The sequence below is a fragment of the Ochlerotatus camptorhynchus genome, unplaced genomic scaffold (genome assembly GCF_037179485.1).
Source record: "Ochlerotatus camptorhynchus isolate MF236.1 unplaced genomic scaffold, CSIRO-AGI_Acam_v1.1 ptg000102l, whole genome shotgun sequence".
Taxonomy (NCBI): Eukaryota; Metazoa; Arthropoda; class Insecta; order Diptera; family Culicidae; genus Ochlerotatus; species Ochlerotatus camptorhynchus.
Genome location: NW_027040592.1, coordinates 3,379,570 through 3,405,051, shown reverse-complemented (window position 1 = coordinate 3,405,051; position 25,482 = coordinate 3,379,570). Strand labels below are relative to the sequence as shown.

The 25,482-nt window shown below is 44.5% G+C and overlaps 1 protein-coding gene across 1 annotated transcript in view; it reads right to left on the bottom strand.

Moving 5' to 3' along the window:
* Positions 1 to 25,482, bottom strand: part of Lcch3 (Ligand-gated chloride channel homolog 3) — a 128,939-nt gene that overhangs the window by 22,283 nt on the left and 81,174 nt on the right. The window contains exon 3 of the mRNA XM_065219313.1: positions 9,360 to 9,463. Coding sequence (XP_065075385.1) covers positions 9,360 to 9,463 — 104 coding nt within the window. The remainder of the gene's footprint in view (positions 1 to 9,359; positions 9,464 to 25,482) is intronic.

The window sequence follows — 25,482 nt, the reverse complement described above, 5'->3', positions numbered from 1 at the left end:
CAGCTAACCGTCACAACCACGTCAGCCAGTGTGCCGTGGAGCCAGAAAAAGTTATTCGTTTCAATTACTAATTGTGACAGCAAATTAAACTTGATAAAATCGTTGTATTTTGTTTCGTTTGAAAACATCAATATTGAGCAAGAAATATGAAACCAAAAAATAATGCACTGTCCCGAATAAACTGTATGTATACATTGTAAGAATACTTCTTTTTTATACTATACCCAACTAGCAATTTTCGCAATGTAAACGCTTTACTTGTTTCATTTATACAGCCTCAAGCTGTATTCAAATGTTATACGATATGAGGAAACCTTTACTCAACCTCTATACAAGCAAATCTGGTGAACTTAGTCAGCTACTTATAGCTGTTGTGACGGTTAGGACAAGCTCTCATTACATATCTATTTACGCTTCTATACAGCTGTTATCCAGCTGTTTAGTTGTGTATGAACTTCAAAAGAACTTACTCAACCTTTTCCCGATTATTCAATAATCACTACACAGTTTTCTCTTGACGCCAGGTTGAATATTGTTTACGTTCTTTTTTTGTTGGAGGAATTTACCAAGCTTATTTTATTGCGAATCAAATTAATCGAAATTAGTTACAAACACACCACCAAATGATTTACACTGTACCGGAACCTGGAATCGAACTCGAGACGACCGCATTGGCGAACCTTGATACTACCAACTTCGCTACACCAACATATTGAACTGACGTAAACAAAAATATATGCTCTTCTACAACAAGATCACTGAGTAGAGGCTTTATAATAGTGCACATGAATCATTTTTCTCGACTACTTAATTCAGCTCTGAAAAGAAACAGAGGAAAAGCTGTAAAACTGCACAAGTCTAAAAATAAACCTAGTTGACTGTAAAATAGCTTCCAAAGTAGCGCTAACACAGTTTATTAGTTGAGTACAGGTTGTTTAGTTGTTGAAAAAGCACTTTTGATGTTTATGTTATTCAGCAAGAGTGGTTGGTTGTGTAGAAGCCATCAAATAAGTAATATACTGGCTTTATTAGCTCTGTTTTGCAGCTAAAAGTTGAAAGTTGATTAAATTTGTATAGAAGTGACATTAGCGTTTATTGGCTGAAGTTATTCAATGCGACTGAAAAATTGAATAATGGCTGTGAAAAAGTTGAGCAAACTCTCTCCAAAACTATTTTGATAGCTGCTGCTTGTAGCTGTATCTGCAGCTTTGTTTCACAACGCTTTAAAAAATGACTTACGAAGTTGAAAATGTTAGTTGGATAGCACGCATAAACTATTTTTATCCTAAGTTCGTATTCTCTCTCTTGGAGAGTTGCGATTTAGCGTTACTTTAAATTTATTTAGATTTGAAAAACTTTTCAGTGTACACTTACCTTATAGCTGAAAATGAAGAAAACCTTAACAGATAGACCAACTACCTTTATGAATTTGAATTTTGACATAACAACATTCTTTTGATCACAGCAACCTCCGAATACTGTTGTCAATATTAACATTCGTGTTCATCCTGGTGGGGATGATTTTGAGGATCAATTGCAAAATGATTATTTTACATTTACACAAATATAGCGCTGTAGAACGTATGTTCATGGGCGTAGCCAGGATTCAAATTAGGGGGGGGGGGGGCAAAAAAACTATATTTGGAGAATTATGTCAGACCCCGATTAGCTGAAAGCCATTATATCAAATACTCATCACCATCCCTCTTCAATGTAGGAGCTTAGCAAAAATAGATGACGACCGATTCGTACCTTCTCAATGTTCCTTGCTCGCTTTCTCTTTCTATATACAATTTTCATACTGCCGTACTCTAACGGAACTATCAATTCTAGACTTTCATCTCCTCATCTATCGTATAAAAATGACCACTTTAGTCTGTTATTTGAAATTAGCATCTCAACTATAAATTAAACTTACCTTTTTTGTTGCAGAACTGAACCAATGACCAGTTTGAAGGTTGAAAATTCATAATTCACATTGCAATTTCTGAAGTTAAAATATTGGAAACAACTTAAATGACCATCACTTATTTTTACCTTGATTTACCTTAATTTGGATTTCATAAGATTTGTCACCACAATGAACAATTAAAACTAAAAATAACTAAAAAAAATATTTTTATTTCCGAGTTTTGGCGGTCTTGAAAAGAAACATTTTACTATTTTAGGGAATTGTTGGTATATTTGATAGTGATAAAATATTATATTATTAGTACAATATAACGCTTCGTAAAATATACTTATTTTAGAATCATTCTTCTCTTATCTTCAGAGAATCTCTCCAGCGCTAGTTCTTCAAATTTTGAACGATCTTTTTTTATCATCTGACGATGAACACTCAGCAAGCAAAGAGCATTCAAACGCTGTTCAGCCATTGTGGACCTCAGCCAGGTTTTCACCCGACGCAATGTGCTGAACGAACGTTCGATGGTGCATGTTGTGCATGGTTGGGCGAGTGCAATTTTGATTGCTTTCGCAGTGGCAGGGAAGAATGGATGGGCTTCAGCAAGAAGATCTATAAGATCAAGCTCTTCGATGTTTTTGCCTTCTGAGTTCATGCTGATGTAATGCTGGTACCACAACTCCGCCTCTCCAGAAAAATGTTCAATATCATAAAAATTTACGAAAGACTTGGTTTCGCGCTCGAAGTCCTCAAATGTCAGTTTCAACATGTTTGCAGGCTGCAACAGCGATAATGAATAAGCAGGAGTATTATCTTCACCGAACCGTGTTTCCAACGACATAATAAGGGAATCGAGGTAAGGAATCATCAATGCTCGGTTCCAATATTCCTTATCTGAGGATGCAGGTGGGTTTGCCCTGTGTTTTTGTCGCTGCGTGGTTCTTGGTTGAGTCATTTGAATATTTGCTTTCTCAGCTGTAAGACACGCTTCTGCCAAAAGTTTTTCGGTCACATTATCGGATTTTTCACGATGGCTTCTAATAATGCAGATAATATTCTGTACGTGTCTTTTGCATTTCAGCATATCCACTGATTTTGACTGCATATTATTTACTACTGGCTCAATCAATGCAGAGTATTTTGCAATCACCTTCAAACAAAACACGAATTCTGGTCTTGCAACAGCGCTTTAAAGCTGATAAGCGGTTTTGCGAGTAGCGCTGTTGCCTTCCTGTGAAAGCTTTTCAAGAGCTTCAATTATGGCATCGATATGCAGGTTAAAAGCTGAAATGCTTTTGTATTTCTGAGACCAGCGAGTCTCACAGAGGCTGGGAATGTTCGGAATGTATTTCCTGCGAATCGTGGGTTCCTTAAAAAAAATTGATGATATCCTTCACCGTGCCTACTGTGTTCCGAACTTGCGACACTTGGTTCAAGTCATTGACCACAAGATTAAGCTTATGACTGGCACAGTGCACGAATATAGCTTTCGGAAATTGTTCTCTCAAACGTTTTTGTACGCCATTGTCTTTCCCAGCCATCGTTGAACACCCGTCATAACCCTGGCCCACACATTTCTCAGGGTCCAGACCAGTGCTTTCGAGGAATTTGGCAATACTGGTAGCAATCGTATGAGCGTCCATTGCATCTAGCTCAACGAATCCCAAAAATTCTTCACGGATTTCATTTTTTTTCATATCAAAAAAAACGAACACCAACCGACAACTGCTCTTTCCCAGAAATATTGCAAGATTCATCAGCCAGAATGCTGTATGCCGCAGCCTGTTGTACATCTCCGATTAGCTCATCACGGACGACGTCACCACAAATGGAAATGAGCTGGTTTTGGATGTGTGGCGAGAGATAAGTAACGTTTTTCTTTGCATGAGAAAGATGATCATACAGATCCGCGTCTCCTGATTCTGCTCTGAACTGAATCAGGTCTTCAAAAATTCCGGTATGGGTTTCTTTACCACGGAATGGCAAATCGTGAGTCCCACAAAATATAACGGTTGAAATAATAGATTTTATAATTTTCCTGTTTTCCTCCACGGATTTCTGGTGAGCCGAGATCAGTTGAACGTTAACAGGAATATTTTCCATCAAATTTTTGGCAGCCATAGATGCTGACTTGTGCCATTGAGACTGCATATGGTTCTTGCAAGATTCATGCATATGTTTGTATTTTGTGAATGGACGAACAATGAAGGCTCCCAAAACACCCTGGATCACAGTTGGTGGGAAGACCACGCAGAAAAGACACAGTGCTCCTTTAACTTCCTTTGAATAGACCAGCCATGGAGCGAACGTTTTAAGCCAACTAATCAAAAACTTCCGTTGGGGATCAATTGAATCCCCAGAGAAGTTATAACTTGCTGGAGGTACCCAATGGCGTTTCAATAACTCAATTTTTTCAGTCATCGTCATCGTAGCAGCATTTCCCATCCACATGCCCACATCACGTGGTGCTGATTGGTGTTGGGAACTCCCCACTGACACGGGTATCACATCAAGCTCCTTAACAACTTCGAAAGACATCGAAGACGATGTCGATTGAGGCTCATCTTCGATTGCGGAAATTTTATCACGTTTTCGTTTCGAGGCAACTGCATAGTAAACATTTTGATTAAGTCATTTAATCCGTAAAGGTCGAACCTCGCATCTTCAGAACACTAGATCTCGATGGTGTTTCATTGGAGAATTTCAAAATCAAGGCGAACATTTGTATCGAAAAAGATCCCTTCAATCCAATTTGGTTCCGCATTTCATTATAACTATTCAACTAAAAAATCAAAGCCAATAGGATTATGTTGAAGCTATGCTTGAGGCCATGTTCTGGATCACAAACTTTGGAAATTGGTTATCACGGACTACACAAAATTACTAAATTTTGGGCCCCCGATTGCGGACTACGACTCCATTACTCTCATGAATCTAAACTTGATTGTGCAACACTATGCACAAGTTTGTTGGAAAGTTCCCAAACTTAAAAAAAAATGTGAAATTCGGAATGAAATTATGTTCGGGATAATCACGTTTTCATATGAAGATAAAGTTTAAAATTTTCTAATGTAGAGCTGGGAAAACTTTGAAATTTTAATATAATATAAGAACAGCTTCCAAAATAGTCGCATGACGTCCTAATGATTTATGTTGGCCATATTTTAACAGGATGATCACTTCTCATGAAGTAATTTCTATTCTTCTAAAAAAAATCTGTTTTATCCAAACTGGTGCACATGACCGCTAAATATAGCTGTTTAAATTATCGTTTTGTTGATTTTCATGGCAATGTCTAATAAATTATTGTTATCTCGCTTAAGCGTGGAGAAAATATGCTAAAAGCATGTTAATTATAACACAACAATATCATTAATATGTGTGCGAAATATTTATTTATTTATCGGTTAATTACACAGGAACAAACAAAAAATTAATTCAAAATGTAGATTTATCAATGATTTTATTAGTAATTTTTGTAAAACGAGCCTTCAAATAATCGTGCAATTATAAATGTTAACAAAAAAAAAAACTTGATGGTGGTCGATTGGCCCCTGATTTAAGATTCTTAGCTCTTCAAATTCACCAATCAGTCGCTTTTTTAACGTACTTTTCGTTCACGTACCCTCTAAGTTGAGAATCGAGGTGAACGCATGAATGGTCATCCTTATCGAACGAATGGCAGTTCTTTGGGTACGTATCTTTCAGAAAAAAAATGAACCTAACTAATGAACGAGAACCACTTCGAAGAAAATAAATAACAAACATAATCAGTCTACGAGAATGAACAAAATGACTCGGTGGTAGTAGAGTCGGTGTATAATGAGTCACGCCAAGAGTGAAGCCAAGTCTACCTATTGAACTGTCAAACCGGCTACCTATCGTGCAAAGTAAATAAACATTACGATGCTATGAAAGGTCTACAAAAGGTATTGATATAAAATATAAAATATAATCGAAGAAATGAGCATAAGCACGCACTGAGCGTTAAATTGTCATGGGATACGCTCGGTAATGATTAGTAATGAGAATTTCTACTATTTTTTGTTAAGGTAATTAGACAAAATCACTGATATAATGATTTACTACAGTCGCAATATTTTTTCTCTCGCTAGAAGTCATTTGAAGTTGATGTAGAAGTCCTCTGTTGCCAAGTGAAAAGAAAGGGAATCCTTCGAAAACCGTGATGCGATTTCAACTGTTTTTCTCTTGGCGTGACTCATTATACACCGACTCTAGGTGGTAGGTGCTGGAAAAGGTTGCTTCTCAGTTCTCTCACACTGACACAGTTTCCGCTCTTGTTCGCAGGAGCGTAAGCAACCGGTTTACTGCATTGCAAACAGAAAATCAAAGCAAACCGTTAGTTAAAATACTGAATGAATTTTATTCATTACAATGCGTTTCCCGCCTCTCCGATTTTATTTCATATTCTCTTTGCTCTATCAAGAAGTGTTTAACGCTTATTTTCGCTCTATGGATTTTTTGTTGTTCTATGTCATGCCTTGTTAAGCAAGGCGTTAGTTTTTCATAATCATCTCCAATAGGAATAGCATTTCGCGCGCTAAGTTTGGGTCATACGCTGAAGGTAGGATTTGGTTAATCAGTCCTGTTGAATATATTATGTCGATATATAAAAAAAAAAAAACTCTATTTAAATGCAGATACGCTCCTAAGGCAAGATGATTTGAAAGGGATGTGGATTGAATTATCGATAGAGAGCATATAGCATATGTTTAATTAATGCATTGTTTTGAACATGGAAAGCCGATGTGTATATAAAATACAACAAATACAACTACACTTTAAAGGGTCACTGTTTGTACATTTTAATTAGGATATGTAAATGTAAAAACTACAAAAACAACCTCAAAAAATTACTGAATAAATATATTTTTTGAAAGAGGTTTTTTCAGTGAAACACCTTATAAATCTTGGTTCTAATCAAAGATGCGAGGTCCGTTGTGATCATTTACGAATTAAAAAACAAGCAAAAGAAAATGCTTACCAACATCGTCGGATCCAGATGCCATATGCGAGCTTCCCACCAATCCTGGTACTATATCAAGCACCTTATCAGTGGACGATGTAGAAGATACTGCTGAATGGAACTCATTTCCTATTTCGGGAATGCTTTCGTTTTTTCGCTTCGAGCTAGCTGTAGCATAAAATTAAATAATTTTTTAATTTCTTATTACGCTGAAAATAACAGTCAGATACTGACAGCTGAAAAACTTCCGAATATCCATTTACGGTTTCTTTCACAACACTGCACAACTATTTTAATCCAGAAAAATCTGCTGATATTTGCGAGGCGTTCTTAACACCCGTTAATTAAACCGGTCAATTCGACCAAACAACAAGCACTTCTTTCACTACCAGCACTAACATGCTCGTCAATTAAATGGAACCGAACGATACCGACAATGTAGTGGTGCAAAGTTCATCGGTGAATTTTCTGTCAATGAACCGTCTTTTCATACAGCGAGTGATCCAAGGTGCTTTCTATCTGGTGACCCGGTTCGTATAAACGGTAATATAGGAAAATATGAATGAATGTATTTTCAGAAAATTAGATTAAATAAATGCACAGTTTTCTATGACGTAAATGGAAACGAAATGCTCACGAAATTCCATTACCATGCCATATAGTTCAAAATACACTTATAAATAGTATGTTATTAGCGGTTTTATTGTTTCTCAGCATGAGTAACATCAAATACCCTTCAATTCAGGATCAATGCTATGAAACATAAAACAGTGCCCATATTCGTGAATGTGAAACTAACAGGAAAAAAGAATTGCTTCGAAGCTTTGTTTTTGAACGAAAATAGTTAATTACAGATCTAATTGAGTAAAACATTTACGAAAATCAGGGTTGATTTCAATCTTTAGAGAATAAGACTGTAAGAAAAGAGCAGTTGATACATGGTCTATTATTCCAATTCAGGCTGACCATTAAACTATTTAAAAAATAAACATAAACATAAACACATTTATGAGTGTCCTTTAGATTTTTCATCGAAGCAGAGATCAAGGGTAACCTAAAAAATAAATAAAAGGGAAAAAATATATTCAAAAAAATGCCACCGATTAGGGGGGGGGCAGTTGCCCCCCTGCCCCCCCCTGGCTACGCCTATGTGTATGTTGGTCTGTGTGTATCGATGGAAAATTATTGCCTCATACTGAATTGATGATAATATCGAGATTTTAGACTCTGGGGTCGACAATATTCAAAATAATAATTTTGCCCAGCATGAAATTGATTATTTTGCTTTCGAGGATCGCTTCTGATTTTGAAAATTTTGGGTTGGATAATCAATCACAAGTCAGTATCAACAAACGCATATTCAAATGAGTTCATTCGCTCATACGTGACAGTGAAGATTTTCAAAACAAACGCAATTCATCTACACTGGGTTGAAGCGCTACTCCTTGCATGCGACGGTAAATGATAAAAAACCAGAAACTTGCACTGACTAATGGCATTACATTCCTGGATGATCATTTTCAGAAAATAAACTGCTCCGACATAATTAACTCCAACTCCTTTCTCACTGACAAACCGCACCATAGGTTCCCTTAAAATCCAAGATAATCACTTCCACCATCGATTTCACAATCCATTGGCACAGTTTCTATTGCATCGACCTGTCAAAAGCACTCCATGTACTTATGCACATACAAATGTGCGATTAGTCGCATGTCTGCTCCTGATCGGTTGCCAACCACCACCGACACCCACCGGAACCACTAAATTGGATTGACCTCAACCTCTCAGAATCCAACACAGGAATACAAAAAAAAAAAACCGACAAGACAGCTGATGGACATCGGACACTATTCGATTGAGCAAAAGTGACGCCATTGTCACACTCAGCTAGCTCAGCTCAGCAGCCGCCAGGTAGGTGCAAGAATAATGGTGCACAAGAAGTGTGTTTCCGGTTATTGGTTTGTGGTTTTTTGGCACCGACATCCACTCGAGAATTACCTGCCTAGGGGGCCTTCCTTTGTGGACATTTTCCCACTGGCGGCGGCACCCGCTCAAGTCTTTCTCGCTCTCACATCGTGATTGCAATTTTCTGTGCTGGATGTCGAATAAAGGGGGGGGGGAAATTGCAACTCGTTAAATGAATTAAACCAGTTTTCCGGCTATTTATGGTCGGTCGGTTTATAGTAATTGCCGGGAGAAAGTCCGCCATAATGACGTGATCCATTGAGAAGATTGCGGGGTCTGTTTCTTTTAATCTTTCATGCATGAGGTGACTCATGTCCGGATCCACAAACAAGGATATTTAAATTTAATTGGAAAAGTTCCGCCCGGAAAAAGTTGGAGTACCATATCGCCATATTTGTTTAGTAGCGAAGCTATAATTGGAGTGCGCGCTTTTCCGGATTCGAAGTGGGGTTTTCCGGCTAAATTAATTATTAACACGAAACAGCGGAGGATGATACCTACCGCCAAAGTTTGGCCGCAACCGAATGTCGTAACCTTCCAATATCCTAGAAATAGTTTGGGTGACGTTCTCCAGTCGTCCGGCTGCCATCGATCTCGAGTGCCCGCTGAAAATAAAAAAAATAAAGAACAATGGGAAAATTAAAACAAATTGCCAGTCGAAAGCGGAAAATGCAATAATTAAATATAGCAAACAAATTGCGAGCGCGAATTGGATTAAGCCTTAAGCGTTTGGCCAGTTGAAGGTTGATTGAAACAGGATTTTCTCCGGGCACATGCGTTGTTCCGCTTCCGCCCTTCTTGCAATTGAATTCATTACTTGTGCCTTCGCCTTTCCGGAATGCGCTGGGATTCGTCACCATATCCAAAGGCAACGACCGACGATGGTGACATTTCCCGTCGCGATGGAATTTTGACTCGTTCTCTGAATGACAGTCCAGAATGGGTTATAACGTTTCCTTTATTACCCTTCTCTTCAACAGTAAAATGATTTTGAATGATGACAAAAGTGATGCCACAAACAAAGAATTCATGCCCACAAAATGCTTCAACGAGCGATAAGGATCCTGTAGGAATTTACAAAGCAATAAACGCCACGCGAGATGTTTCTACTATACAGTCATCAATCTGTCTGTCTGACATGGCAAATGTGGATGGAGCGGAAAATTCACAGACGAAGAAGCTTCTCGCTAAGCTAAACGATAGGTAACGTGGTCCCATAGAACGCTATTAAATATGTTTGGAATCGGTCACATGGTTCCGGAGATTACGGGCTGATTAATACTACACCCAACCGTGGGAGTGCCCAAGACCACATTTGCCACACTCGGACATTTTTCTCCGCAAAGTTCCTTTTTTTCCTTTTATTTAACGTCGGTCTCTGTTCCGCAATCTAGTGCCAACCACCGACGGACATCGATTGCCATACCTGCGTAGGATATCGCACCCATTCACAACACACATGGGCCGGGACCAACGGCTTAACTTCCCTTCCGAAGGAAGACGTGACAAGAGATTTGTATGCCTCAGAAAACTCCCACCGACCTCGGCTGGGATTGAACCCTCCGCAAAGTTCAATAAGCATCGATCTAACTGAACTGACTAACTGTAATAATATCAACTTTAGCACATCAATTACTAATTTTAGGAGTTTAAATGACCGTATTGGCTGCTGTGTCTAACTAGAGTGCTAATGATCAGCTGAAAGTAAAGCACAAATTTAATCTAAGCACTAGTTCAACTCCGATTGCCGTTTCCTTACTGTAGGGAATAGAGGGGCATAAGAATTTATGAAACTGTCTGTGATCTATGATTAATCACTAGTTGAGTGTGAACACAGCAACCTACAGAAACAGAAAAGAAATAGAGCTATTTGACGTATTTCAACAAGGAATGTCGTGTGAATTATTTGCTGCAACAGAACTTCCCAATGATCTTCCGAATTCCCGTGATATACATACAAGCCAGTTTGAGTATCGTGAGCTTTCCGTACCAATTAATTCACACTTTAAGGTGAGTCCACAAATAACCGCCACATGCACTTCCAATTCGAATTTTCAATTGCACAAATCTTAGAAATTAGTGCCTCATTTCACCTGAAATTGCTACTTTAAAGGGTGATACGGTCAAAATTTGGTCAAGGGAAAACGCGTGTAAATCGGTGAAATCGTTTATTTAAAAAATCAAATTAAATTTCTTTTTCAAGTTCAATTAGTATAAAATTCAGGAAAAATATTCAGTTAGGCTTCCGCTTTTCCAAATCCGAATTGCCGGGCCTTACGCTTGACCCCTGCCATCAGATTTTGTACAGCCACCTTGTCCACCTTCTTCGCCGCAGAAAGCCAGTTTGCCTTGAACTGCTGCTCGCCCTTAGCAGTTTTTTTGGTCTTCTTTAGGTTCCGCTTGACAATAGCCCAGTATTTCTCAATTGGGCGGAGCTCTGGCGTGTTGGGAGGGTTCTTGTCCTTGGGAACCACCTGCACGTTGTTGGCGGCGTACCACTCCATGGCCTTTTTACCGTAATGGCAAGATGCCAAATCCGGCCAAAACAGTACGGAACAACCGTGTTTCTTCAGGAAAGGCAGCAGACGTTTATTCAAACACTCTTTCACGTAAATTTCTTGGTTGACAGTCCCGGAAGCTATGAAAATGCTGCTTTTCAAGCCACAGGTACAGATGGCTTGCCAAACCAGATATTTCTTTGCGAACTTTGACAGTTTCATGTGCTTGAAAACATCTTCTACCTTTCCCCTTCCTTTTGCCGTATAAAACTCCTGTCCCGGAAGCTGCTTGTAGTCGGCTTTGACGTAGGTTTCGTCGTCCATTACCACGCAGTCAAACTTCGTCAGCATCGTCGTGTACAGCCTCCGGGATCGCGCTTTGGCCGTCGTATTTTGTTTATCATCGCGATTTGGAGTCACTACCTTCTTGTAAGTCGATAGTCCGGCTCGTTTTTTGGCTCGATGCACGGTTGTAGACGATACACCCAGCTTATTTGCGGCATCTCGGAGAGAGAGGTTAGGGCTTCGCTTGAAACTACCGGCAACTCTCTTTGTCGTCTCAGCGGCTTTCGGTTTTCGATTTCCCCCCGATCCAGACTTCCTGGCTGTCGACAAACGTTCCCCAAACACTTTAATTACATTTGTAACGGTTGATTTGGCAACTTTTAGCGATTTTGCCAACTTTGCGTGCGAGTAGCTCGGATTTTCGCGATGCGCGAGCAAAATTTTGATACGCTGCTCTTCTGGCTTGGACGGCATTTTGACAACTGAAGAGTGAATTCCAAAATCAAAATAGGAGCAACATTCTACACACACACACCTTCAAAATGAGGGGTGTTCAGGTTTTTTAAATGCAAAATTGAAAGAAATACGTCAAGTTGATATTGACCAAATTTTGACCGTATCACCCTTTATGTATGCTACAGTGAAGCAAACGTGGAGTAAAAGTTTCATTGTGGTACGTATTCAGGATGCTGATATTCGTGCACTTAAAGTTTCGAAGTGGTTACTAGAATTAGGATCTCACAGCGAAACACGTTAAATTCTCAAATTGACAAATTCGACAGTGAGCATGCATAAGGGCCTATACGCGATGATCGATTCTCTTCGTCGATTTTGTCTTTTGTTAATAACTCGCTAGATTTAACGTTTCTCGGTGTGTTTGCTGTTGCTTTTGATAGCCAATACAACCTGTTACTACTCTGCATTGAACAAATTCTAGAAAATTATTTCGCCTAGCTGTAGCAATGCAAAGAGAAAATCGATGAAGAGAATCGATCATCGCGTATAGGCCCTTATGCATGCTCACTGTCGAATTATACTGTAACAGATGGGGTACTCCCTGCCCAGCACTAACGAGACCCCCCTATACACTACCTCAGGGTCGGCAGCGCGCTCGAATATCACGGCCAAGGAAACACTCAAATATCCAACACACTCAACACTTGTTAAGCTACAGGTACCTTTATTGTTCCCCCTTTCGCCCCACTTTCTTATTGGCTATCTCCTACCTCGTTTCGCCTAACGTTTCTTCTTGTTCTTCAGCGCGGGCCCGCTGTTGGTCCTTCCACAGCTACTCCTTCACCTTCCTCAGCTTCCTTCTGGGCACTTTTCACAGTCCAGTCGGTTCCTTTCCTTCGACTTTGAACCCTCGACGTGGTTCGCAAGTCGGTCGCGTACTTCGATACTTTCCGCGACGGCTCTACGATCTCTCTCTCTCTCTCTCCTCACTATACTCGTGGCGTCTAACGGTCGATGGGCTGTTGGTTTGTATTCCCGGGTACCTTCGTATCGGAAGATGCTCCGAGTCTAACCGCGTCGTATGCCGAATGACGGACACTACGGGGTCTGACCACGCCGTGAATGAATTTCCAGCGGTAAACTACGGGGTCCTGTGGACATAATGGGGAATCACGATGGCGGTTATTGGCGATCGAGAAGGTGTTTCTCTCGAAGGGAATTTTTTGCAGAGTAAAAGAAAGTAAGTCCGCTCGGTTCGAGTGACTAAAGACTAGTGAAAATTTATTTCTAATCAACAACTACTGTTGCTAAGCTACAGTAGTATATAAGGCATTATGTACAAAGTATAGGAAATCGTAGGTTGCTTCAATGTCTTCTAACACTCCCTCCTAAGCTACGAATCCTAATAATGTCTTACATTCTTCCAGCTTCTGATTCATCAGCGGTTTGGTGAAACCGTCTGCTGGTTGCTGCTTCGTGCTAACATATCCCAGCTCGACGACTCCTCTTTCTAGCACATCTTTGACGAAATGGTACCTGATGTCCAGATGCTTGGTCCTGGGATTGTAGCCTTGATTGCGTGCGATACAGATGGCTGATTGATTGTCGCACCGGAGCGGAATCCCTTGAATGCCAAAAATCTGCGACTGGAAATGATGCCACCATAATGCTTCCTGGATGGTGCGGGAAAGCGCGATATATTCCGCTTCGCACGAGGATAGCGCCACTGTTGGTTATCGCTTAACGTTCCAAGACACTGCTCCTCCCATGAACGTGAAAACATATCCGGTGGTGGATTTCCTGGAATCCGGATCTCCTCCCCAATCGGCATCTGTGTAACCAACCAAATCCGCGCAGTGCTCCTTCGAGTATGTCAGCCGTACTGTACCAGTACCTCGCAGGTACCGGATGATTCGCTTAACAGCGTTCCAGTGGCTACGGCCGGGATTGCTGTTGAATTGGCTAACTTGGTTGACCGCAAAACTGATGTCTGGCCGCGTCGCTTGCGCCAGATAGGTGACACAGCCAACTGCCTCCTGATAAGGAACTTGCTTCATTTCAAGGATCTCTTCTTGGCTCGCCGGTGCCATCGACTTATCCAGTCTGATACTAGCCTCCGCTGGTTGAACCGTCGTAAAATGCTGTCGATGTAGTGCTCCTGATCTACCCACAGCTTCCCTTTCTTCCTATCCAGCGTGATCTTCAATCCGAGACAGAAAGTCGCTTCGCCAAGGTCCTTCATTTTGAAACGGTTATCAAGGAACATCTTCAGCTTCCGCTTTGACTTGGCATCGTTGGTGAAGATTAAGAAATCGTCGACATAGATGGTGACGAAAATCATTTTTTTTTCACCGACGATCCGAAAGTACAGGCATGGATCAACTTTGGACCGCTCCAGACCAAACTCTTTCAGCGCTTCGTCTAGCTGGTTGTTCCACACACGGCTGGACTGCTTCAAGCCATATAATGCTTTCCGCAAAAGACAGACTTGCTTCGAGTTCCCGGCAAACCCTTCCGGCAGGTTCATGTAAATGACTTCATCCGTTAGTTTCCCTTGAAGGAACGCGGTGACAGTATCCATCTGCTCTACATCCAAGTCGTGCTTCACTGCCAGCGCCAGAAGGTATCGGATGGTAGAATATCGTACCACTGGGGAATACACTTCATCGAAATCGATGCCTGGCCGCTGCGAGCACCCTTTGACGACCAGACGAGCCTTGTACCGCTCGATCGCACCGGTTGGTCCTCGCTTCGTCTTGAAGATCCACTTGTTTTGAATGGGCTTCCGGTTACTTGGAAGGTTCGTCAACTCCCACGTCTCGTTTTCTTTCAGAGCGGCGAACTCCTCACGCATTGTCGCAATCTACTGCTCGCGGTCCAGTCCATTGATCGCTTCCCCGTAGCTTTCGGGGTCATCAGACGGCATCTCAGATTGTATCGGTGACGGCTGGGGGGAAACAGCTTCACCAGTAAACGAACTATAAGTAACGAAATCAGAAATCGGCGCTCCCGGCCGCTGCGCCTAAACCCTTGCTGCTCTTCAGCTGGTCTATCAGATTGCGGCGGGAGCGCAGGCTCGTTTTCGACATCCTCGCTGCCGGCGTCTTCGTATTCAGCATCGCTTGAGTCGCTTCCCGATGTACCGTCCGTATCATCTGATGCTTCAATGGTGTCGTTGTTATCCATGCTTGGTTGTTTGATCGTGTACAGCTCCATGAACTGCACCTGTTGCACACTTTCGACGAGCTCGACCAAGTCCTGCGGTTTGCCTTCCTGAACAACAATCACGTCACGGCTGATCTGGATGTCACGCTTGACCGGATCGTATCCCTTGACATCGGCGGCGTATCCCACGAAAACTGCTTTCTGGGATTTTGCGTCGAACTTCTTCCTTCTGTGCTTCGGTACGTGGACCAGTACTAGCAATCCGAAAATACGCAAATGGCTCAGATCTGGCTTCTTACCGGTCCATGCTTCCTCCGGTGTCATCTCAAGGGACCTCGTTGGACTCCTGTTAACGAGATACGCTGCCGTTGACACCGCCTCGGCCCAAAATTCCTTCGGGAGACGCGAATCGTTCAACATGCTTCGGGCCTTCTCGATGAGCGTCCGGTTCATTCGTTCCACTACACCGTTTTGCTGTGGTGTGTACGGACAAGTCTTCTGGTGACGCACTCCATCCTTCTCCAAGCTGCTTCTGAACGGCGCATTGACGTATTTGGTCCCATTGTCCGTCCTCAGAACCTTCAGCTTTCGGCCGGTCTGCCGTTCAGCCATGGACTTGAACTTCACGTATGCTTCAAATGCTTCACTTTTTCGTTCCAGGAAGTAGAGAAAAACTTTTCGACTCGCATCGTCGATGAAAGTCATCACATAACGGCTGCCACCGAGAGATGGAACCTCGATGGGTCCAACCAGGTCCGAGTGAACTAAGTTCAGCAGACCTTCAGCTCGCGACACACTGGAAGGAAAAGGATTACGTGCATGCTTACCCTCGATACAGGCGATACACTCCGGGATAACGTCGTTTGCCAATTCGATGCCGTCGGCCATCGCCATCAGCTTCCGTAAACTTTGAAGGTTGAGATGCCCTAGTCGTCTGTGCCAGATTCTTGAACTCGTTGTAAGGATTCCTCGTTCCTTCGGTCGAGCACGTTGCCATCGCTTTCGTGTACCTCGCATTTATCTGCAGTAAACACCACTGTCAATCCTTTTTGACACATCTTGCAGACCGATAGGAGATTAGTGGCCAGTTCCGGAATCTGCAGCACTTCTTGAACTTCGATGAGGCCTTCACTCAGCTCGAGATTGACTAACCCCTTCGCGACCGACTTCATGCTGTCGTTGTTTGCCGTTCCCACAGAACGCGACAATTCTTGCTGCACCACTCCGGGACATGTGACATGAGGCACCAGAATCGAAGTACCACTCCGAGGCGCTTACATTGCCCATCGCAAAAACGCTGCACAAAGCCTTACCAGACGTCCTTGGAGGATTTTGCTTCTGTGGACATTTCGCTGCAAAATGCCCACGCTTCTTGCAATTGTGGCATGTGTCGTCCTTCTTTGCAGAACCACAGTTGCCACCGTCGACTTGCTGACCTTCAGTCGGCGACACAGGGCACCAGGATCCATCGCGGATGTGCGTCATTTTCATGGCGAACGTCGTGTAATTTTCACGACCCTTCAGCTTTTCGATGATCGGCATAGCGACCGCGTTGATCCGTCCATGTCCAGCAGCTAACACTCCGGCTCCGCCTCCAGCGGCCGATTGCCCAGTTCCGCTTCCGTTGGCACCGTTCATCTGCTTACCGCTTGGTATCTTGAGTTGGAGTTTTTACTGCTTCTCGAAACTTCTTTCTTCCGGCTATGACCAGTTCTGGGCCCATAACCTTTTGCAGAGTAAAAGAAAGTAAGTCCGCTCGGTTCGAGTGACTAAAGACTAGTGAAAATTTATTTCTAATCAACAACTACTGTTGCTATGTTGGTTGCTAAGCTACAGTAGTATATAAGGCATTATGTACAAAGTATAGGAAATCGTAGGTTGCTTCGATCTATTCTAACAGAATTTTACCTGGATGGTTATGCACTTCTTTCACGTCCTCACGGTTCTTACTGAATTTCAAACTTGCTTGAACTTGCTTTACGAAGCCTCGCTGTTGAGTATCGCCTATCAAAATCTCAACGATGGCGGCTGACCTATTCTTTCTCCTCCTTCCTCCTCTCCTCCTCGATGAGCCATCGTCCTTCCGCCCTATTTCGCCTCATCATGGCCCCATTATGTCACCTCCTAATGGCCTCCAAATCCAGTAAACAGTGCCATCTGGTGGTAGGTAGAGGATCTTCCTGTCGTTTAGTGGTGTGGCTGTGTACTGTCCAGTGGGTGATTTTGTGAACGATGGGTGGTAGCTTGTATTCAAACCTTTCCTTGCCATATTGTTATACATAAAATACGAAACACTAATCGCGACAATCTCACTAATCTCAGACAGACAGACACACCACTGGTTACAATACACTAATTCCTCGACTCACTATCTTCTATTCTAATTTTTTACATCTTCACTCACGCTATTACATAATATTTTAATTTATCTTCTTCCCTGTTAGTTTTCTTCTGTTTAAATATCTATCTGGCACTGACACATGTCAGATGTCTGTCGGACCGTTGGTTTTGGTTGTCATCTCCACTAGATTGTTATACACAGTTACTTACCTTACCAATCAGGCTAAGGCCTTGTTGTCCTCTGCTGTCCGAAGAAGTCGTCTCCACTCTACTCGATCCATGGCCACAGTTCGCCAGCCTCGTAGTCTGCGAAGGGTCCGCAGGTCACCTTCTACTTGGTCGATCCACCTTGCCCGCTGCGCGCCTCTTCTTCTTGTTCCTGTTGGGTCGCTTTCTAGAACCATTTTCACTGGGTCGTCGTGCGGCATTCTTACGACGTGCCCAGCCCACCGTAGTCGCCCAATTTTTGCAATGTGGACGATGGATGGTTCTCCCAGCAGCTGGTGCAATTCGTGGTTCATTCGCCTCCTCCACGTTCCGTCATCCATCTGCACTCCACCGTAGATGTTACGCAACACCTTCCGTTCGAAAACACCAAGGGCGCGTTGGTCCTCCACGAGCATAGTCCAGGTCTCGTGGCCGTAGAGGACCACCGGTCTAATCAGCGTCTTGTAGACAGTCAACTTCGTGCGGCGGCGAATTTTATTCGACCGGAGCGTCCTCCGGAGTTCAAAGTAGGCACGATTCCCTGCCATAATGCGTCTTTGAATTTCTCTGCTGGTATCATTTTCGGCGGTCACCAGTGAGCCCAAATACACGAACTCATCGACCACCTCGATTTCGTCACCGTCAATCTGAACTCGGGGTGGGAGGCTAACATTGTCTTCCCTAGAACCTCTTGCTTTCATATATTTTGTCTTTGATGCGTTGATGGCAAGTCCAATCCGTCTAGCTTCAGCCTTCAGTCTGATGTACGTTTCCGCCATCATCTCAAAGTTCCTTACCATAATGTCAATGTCATCGGCGAAGCCAAGGAGCTGGATGGACTTCCTGAATATCGTGCCACTCGTGTCTATCCCAGCTCTTCTGATCACACCTTCTAACGCGATGTTGAACAGCAGACACGAAAGTCCATCACCCTGCCGTAACCCCCTTCGAGATTCAAAGGGACTCGAGAGTGTCCCCGATACTCGAACAACGCACATCACTCGATCCATCGTCGCCTTGACCAATCGCGTCAGTTTATCCGGAAATCCGTACTCGTGCATAATCTGCCATAGCTGATCTCGATCGATTGTGTCGTATGCGGATTTGAAATCGATGAACAAATGATGTGTGGGCACGTTGTATTCGTGGCATTTCTGCAGAACCTGCCGAATCGCGAAAATTTGGTCCGTGGTAGCGCGGGCACCCATGAATCCCGCCTGGTATTGCCCCACGAACTCTCTTGCATATGGTGACAGACGGCGGCATAGAATTTGGGAGAGTACCTTGTAGGCGGCGCTCAGCAGTGTGATCGCGCGGTAGTTGCAGCAATCCAACTTGTCGCCCTTTTTGTAGATTGGGCATACGACACCTTCCATCCACTCCTCCGGTAATATCTCCTCCTCCCAAATCTTGGCAATTACCCAGTGCAGCGCTCTAGCCAGTGCTTCACCACCGTATTTCAATAGCTCACTTGGTAGTTGATCTACACCAGTTGCTTTGTTGTTCTTCAGCCGACCGATCTCCTCCTCAACTTCTTGAAGATCAGGGGCCGGTAGCCTGTCGTCTTCTGCGCGTGCTCCAAGGTCTGTTGCCGTGCCACCTTCGTTTTCTGCTGCTTCACCGTTGAGGTGCTCGTCATAGTACTGCTTCCACCTCTCAATCACCTCACACTCGTTCGTGAGAAGGTTACCGTCCAAGTCCTTGCACATATCGGCTTGCGGCACGTAACCTTTGCGCGAACTATTTAGCTTCTCGTAGAACTTCCGTGTGTCGTTTACGTGGTACAGGTTTTCCATCACCTCGCTATCTCGGTCTTCCTGCTGAACGCTTCTTCCTTCGGAAAACCGAGTTTTGTCTGTTCCGCGCTTGTCTGTATCGCTCCACATTCAATCTCGTGCGGTGTTGCAGCATTCTCGCCCGTGCTGCATTCTTCTCCTCTACTAACAGCTTGCATTCGCCGTCAAACCAGTCATTTCTTCGGTCCGGGATTGCAGTACCTAGTGCCGCTGCAGCAGTAATACCTATGGCTGAACGGATGTCCCTTCAGCCATCTTCAAGAGAAGCTGCGCCAAGCTGCTCTTCCGTGGGTAGTGCAACTTCCAGCTGCTGCGCGTAGTCCTGGACAACTCCTGCGTCCCGTAGTTGCTCAATGTTGGTTCGCGGCGTTCGACTTCGACGTGTGTTATGCACCGTCGAGAGTTTTGAGCGCATGCATACTGCAACTAGGTAGTGGTCCGAATCTATGTTCGCACTGCGGTACGTGCGGACGTTGATAATGTCGAAGAAGAATTTCCCGTCGATTAGAACGTGATCGATTTGGTTTTCTGTGTGTTGGTCAGGTGATCTGCAGGTGGCTTTGTGGATATCCTTGCGGGGGAAAAAGGTACTTCGAACTACCATACCCCGGGAGGCTGCAAAGTTCCCGCATCGTTGGCCGTTGTCGTTCGATACGGCATGCAGGCTGTTTGGCCTGATTGCCGGTCTATACATTGCCTCCCGTCCTACCTGAGCGTTCATGTCGCCGATGACGATTTTGACGTCCCGTTGCGAACAGCCGTCGTACACCTGCTCCAGCTGCGCATAGAACGCTTCTTTCTCGTCGTCGGGTCTCCCTTCGTGTTGGCAGTGCACGTTGATGATACTGTAGTTGAAGAAACGGCCCTTAATCCTCAACTTGCACATCTTCGCGTTGATCGGCTGCCAACCAATCACGCGTTGGCGCATCTTACCCAGCACTACAAAGTCGGTTCCCAGCTTGTTGGTGATGCCACAGCTCTGGTAGAAAGTAGCAACACCGTCCAGCAAAGTTCCTGCAGTGCTACGACTTCGAAGTTGCGTGGTTGAAGTTTGTCATAGATTAACCTATCGCAACCCGGGAAGCCGAGCGATTTGCAGTTCCATGTTCCGAGTTTCCAATCGTAGTCCTTATTTCGTCGCGTAGGTCTGTGCCGATTGTTCCGATCCGTATTTCTTTCTTCGGTATTTGCAACTTTGTTTTTTTTCAGGGTGGCTTGTTGGGCTAGCCCCAACCCCCTGTCTTGCCGGGGGACCATTGTGCACAGCTCTGTTTAGAGTCCCACGCTGGCACTAGGACGGTGATCAGTCGCTCCTAACATGGAGAACAGACGCCGTTTTGAGCCGCACCTCCATGGTGAACAGACGCTCGGGTTTGGTGAAGCATTTCCTCCATCACCGTACTATGGTTACCGCGCCAGTGTTCGCGTCGCACATCTTCATTTTGCTATTGCCGGACTGGCAACATTGCCCAGGCTACGCCACCCAGCTGTGTCCATGTTTCAGCTGGTAGTCTTTTGTTATCATATGACTCGAGGAGGCGTGAAGTAGGAACTTGTGAGGACCAGGGCTAGGTATTCCGCTCCTTCCAGGTTGTCAACTAACCATTTTGTAGGCCCACAGGGAGTGTGGCATAGACAGTCTTCAATGTTGTTGTTAGTGGAAAGTGCAGTCCGTTGCGATAATCGTCTATTTGGAGCATATTTCGTGTTGTGAAAACAGTGAAAAGTATATCTAATCGGGCATCTTGCAATGTTTACTGTTGTGTTATTGCCTATCAGACGCTCTGCAGAATCCAACTCCTTCTTGCGTATTAGAGCATCTCCACCACTGAAAAATGAGTCAGCATGACTTCCGCCTGTGACCAATGCGCTAAACCAGTTAAAGGCGATGAAGAATCCGTCTACTGCATGGCGTTTTGCGACCTGAAGTGCGGCCGCACAAAGTTGAACAAGGCTTTTCTGAATAGTGTCAACACAATGGAGGCTGGTAAACGGCAGGACAATGCGTACCATTGATACTTCGCGTATCTGCAGGTATACAATAGACCCCACTAGCGGTCCTTAGCCTCTTGTCAGTAACTCCTATCCCTACCTCCCCACGGTGCCGGCTGGGGTACGAGTAACCATAGGGAAGATCGGATAACCTCTCTCCGGAGAGTGCAGTCTTCGAGCGTTTGTTCACCATGGAGGTGCGGCTCAAAACAGCGCCTGTTCTCCATATTAGGAGCGGCTGATCAACGCCCTGGTGCCAGCGTGGGACTCTAAACAGTGCTGTGCACAATGGTCCCCCAGCGAGACAATAGGGGTTGGTGCAGGCCCTACAAGCCAGCCGTAAAAAAAAAACAAAAGTACAAGATGCAAGCAATGTAAATACGGACCGGAACAATCGGCATAGACCCAAGCAACGAAAACGGACTAACGATTGGAAACTCGGAACATGGAAGTGCAAGTCTCTCAATTTCTTGGTACCCGCATTCTTTCCGATCTATTGAGGGTCCGCAAGTTCGAAATCGTAGCGCTGCAGGAGGTTTGCTGGAAGGGACCGTCGGTACATACGTATAGGGATGGTTATACCATCTACCAGAGCTGCGCGTGATTGGGTGGTGGCCAATCGATAGCAGAATGTGCAAGTTGAGGATCAAAGGCCATTTGTTCAATGTCAGCATAATCAACGTGCACAGCCCTCACTTAGCAAATGACGATGACGATAAAGACGCTTTTTACGCGCAGCTGGAACAGGGGCCTCCCTTAGCTCAGTCGGTAAAGGCGCAGCTACAAAGCAAGACCATGCTGGAGGTGGCTGGGTTCAATTCCCGGTCCGGTTTAGGAATTTTTCGGGTTGGAAAATTTCTCGACTTCCCTGGGCATAGAAGTATGATTGGACTTGCCTCACAATTATACCAATGCAAAAATTGTACAGACATCGAAAGCTCTCAATTAATAACTGTGGAAGTGCATCTAGAACACTAAGTTGAGAGCACGCAATAAGCTAATATACGATATGCAATAAGCTTGAAATGCGAAGAAGAAGAAGAAGAAGAAGAAGAAGAAGAAGAATAAGATGGAATGGGAATACGACAGCTGTCCAAGCCATGACTTCAAAATCGTCATCGGAGATCTTAACGCTCAGGTCGACCAGGAGGAGGAATTCAGACCAATTATAGGAAAGTTCAGCGCTCACCAGCTAACGAACGCCAACGGCCTTAGACTCATCGATTTCGCCGCCTCTAAGAACATGGCCATACGTAGTACCTACTTCCACAATAGCCTCCAATATCGGTACACCTGGAGATCACCGCAGCAGACAGAATCACAAATCGACCACGTTTTGATCGACGGAAGGCACTTCTCGGACATTATCGACGTCAGGACCTATTGCGGCGCAAATATCGATTCGGACGACTGCCTTCTAATGGTCAAGGTGTGCCAAAAACTTTCCGTTACCAACAACATTCGGTACCGACGGCCGCCACTGTACAATCTGGAGCGACTGAAGCTGCCCGAAGTCGCAACTGAGTACGAGCAATGCCTCGATGCAGCGTTGCCGGATGAGGGAGAGCTCACCGAAGCCCCTCTTGAGGACTGCTGGAGCAACGTGAAAGCAGCCATTAACAGCGCTGCTGAAGGCACCGTTGGGTTCGTGAGCGGAATCGACGGAACGATTTGTTCGACGAAGAGTGTCAGACGGTTTTGGACGAGAAAAACGCAGCGCGGGCGGCAATGCAGCAGCAAGGAACCCGTCATAATGTGGAGCGATATAAACAGAAGCGAAGACAGCAAACCCATCTTTTCCGGGATGAGAAGCACCGCCTGGAAGAGCTGGAATGCGAAGAAATTGAGCAGTTGTGTCGTTCTCAAGAAACACGCAAGTTCTACAGGAAACTCAACGCATCCCGCCAAGGCTTTGTGCCGCGAGTCGCAATGTGTCGGGATAAGGAAGGGGGTATCTTGACGGACGAACGTGAGGTGATTGAAAGGTGGAAGCAGCACTACGATGAACATCTGAACGACGCAGAGGCGGAGGACCAAGGTAGCAGGGGGAATGACTTCGTCGGTACAGCGGATGAGGGGGACATGCCAGCTCCCACGATAGGAGAAGTTAAGGATGCTATCCGACAGCTTAAGAACAACAAAGCAGCTGGGAAAGATGGTATCGAAGCGGAACTTAGGAACTTTTTAAAAATAGGCCCGGATAAGTTGGACTTGTCTGCACCGACTGATAGTCAGGATCTGGGATACAGTACAGCTACTGGAGGAGTGGAAAGACGGAGTAATATGCCCAGTATATAAAAAAGGCGACAAGCTAGAACGTGAGAGCTATCGAGCGATCACTATTATTAACGCGGCCTACAAAGTGCTTTCCCAGATCATCTTTCGCCGTTTATCGCCGCTAGCAAGCAGATTTGTGGGAAGTTATCAAGCCATTTTTGTGGACGGGCGATCGACAGCGGACCAAATCTTTATGTTGCGGCAGATCCTCCAACAGTATCGTGAATATCAAGTCCCTACACACCACCGATCATCGATTTCAAGGCCGATACTATTGACCGTGAAGAGCTATGGAAGATTGTGGACGAGAACGGTTTTCCCGGGAAGCTGACCAGACTGATCAGGGCTACGATGGATGGTGTACAGTGCTGCGTGAAGATATCTGGTGCGTTATCGGACTCGTTTGAAACTCGCAAAGGACTTCGACAAGGCGATGGCCTTTCCTGCCTCCTGTTCAACATTGAGCTAGAAGGTGTTATGAAACTTGCGGGCTTTAACATGCGGGGAACGATCTTCAATAGGTCCAGCCAGTTCATCTGCTTCGCTGACGAAGTGGACATTGCCGGAAGAACGGTTCAGGCCGTGGCGGAGCAGTACACCAGGCTGAAACGTGAAGCAGAGAAGGTTGGATTAAAGGTGAATACGTCGAAGACAAAATATCTGTTAGCTGGAGGAACCAAGCGCGATAGGGCTCGCATAGGAAGAAGCGTGACAATCGACGGAGATGAGTTCGAGGTGGTGAATAAATTTGTGTACCTCGTCGTCTGAATTCGTCGGCGTATTATTGCCGGAAGTCGTGCTTACTACGGACTCCAGAAGACCCTGAAGTCGAGTAAACTTCACCTCCGTACTAAATGTACCATGTACAAGACGCTGATAAGACCGATACGGGCACGAGACGTGGACGATGCTCGAGGAGGACCTGCAAGCACTGGGTGTTTTCGAACGACGAGTGCTTAGGACCATCTTTGGCTGGGTATGTGAGAACGGTGTATGGAGGCGAAGGATGAACCACGAGCTGGCGCAACTGTATGGCGCACCCTGTATCCAGAAAGTTGCGAAAGCTGGACGGGTACGATGGGCGGGACACGTTTTAAGAATGCCGAACAACAATCCCGCAAAAATGGTGTTTGCCTCGATTCCTGCCGGTACAAGACGAAGAGGAGCACAGCGAGCAAGTGGAGCAGGATCTTGGAAGTGTGGGACGGTCAAGAAATTGGAGACAAGCAGCCACGGACCGAGTGAATTGGTGTAACATTGTGATGCAGGTGCAATCCTGAGGGATGTCGGATTAGGATAAGTAAGTACGTCCACATAAGCCCACCATGTGAAGTATCCTGCTATCTGTCACTTGTGTTTCTCATTAAATGATTCAACTTCACTTGTGGATGGTTCATGCAAGATTGATTTTATTGTTCAAATTTAACTTAGCCTAAACTTTAGGTATTTGAAGTAATTATGTATTTGCTAGCCATAGATTGACCAACAGATGATTGTCTCTCGTCCTCTTCCTCATCGTACCATCATTGCTAGTGGACGCTTGGGTAAGTGGCTGACAAACCCTGCAACCGGATTCCTTAGTGAATGGCCAAACTGCACATTGACGAT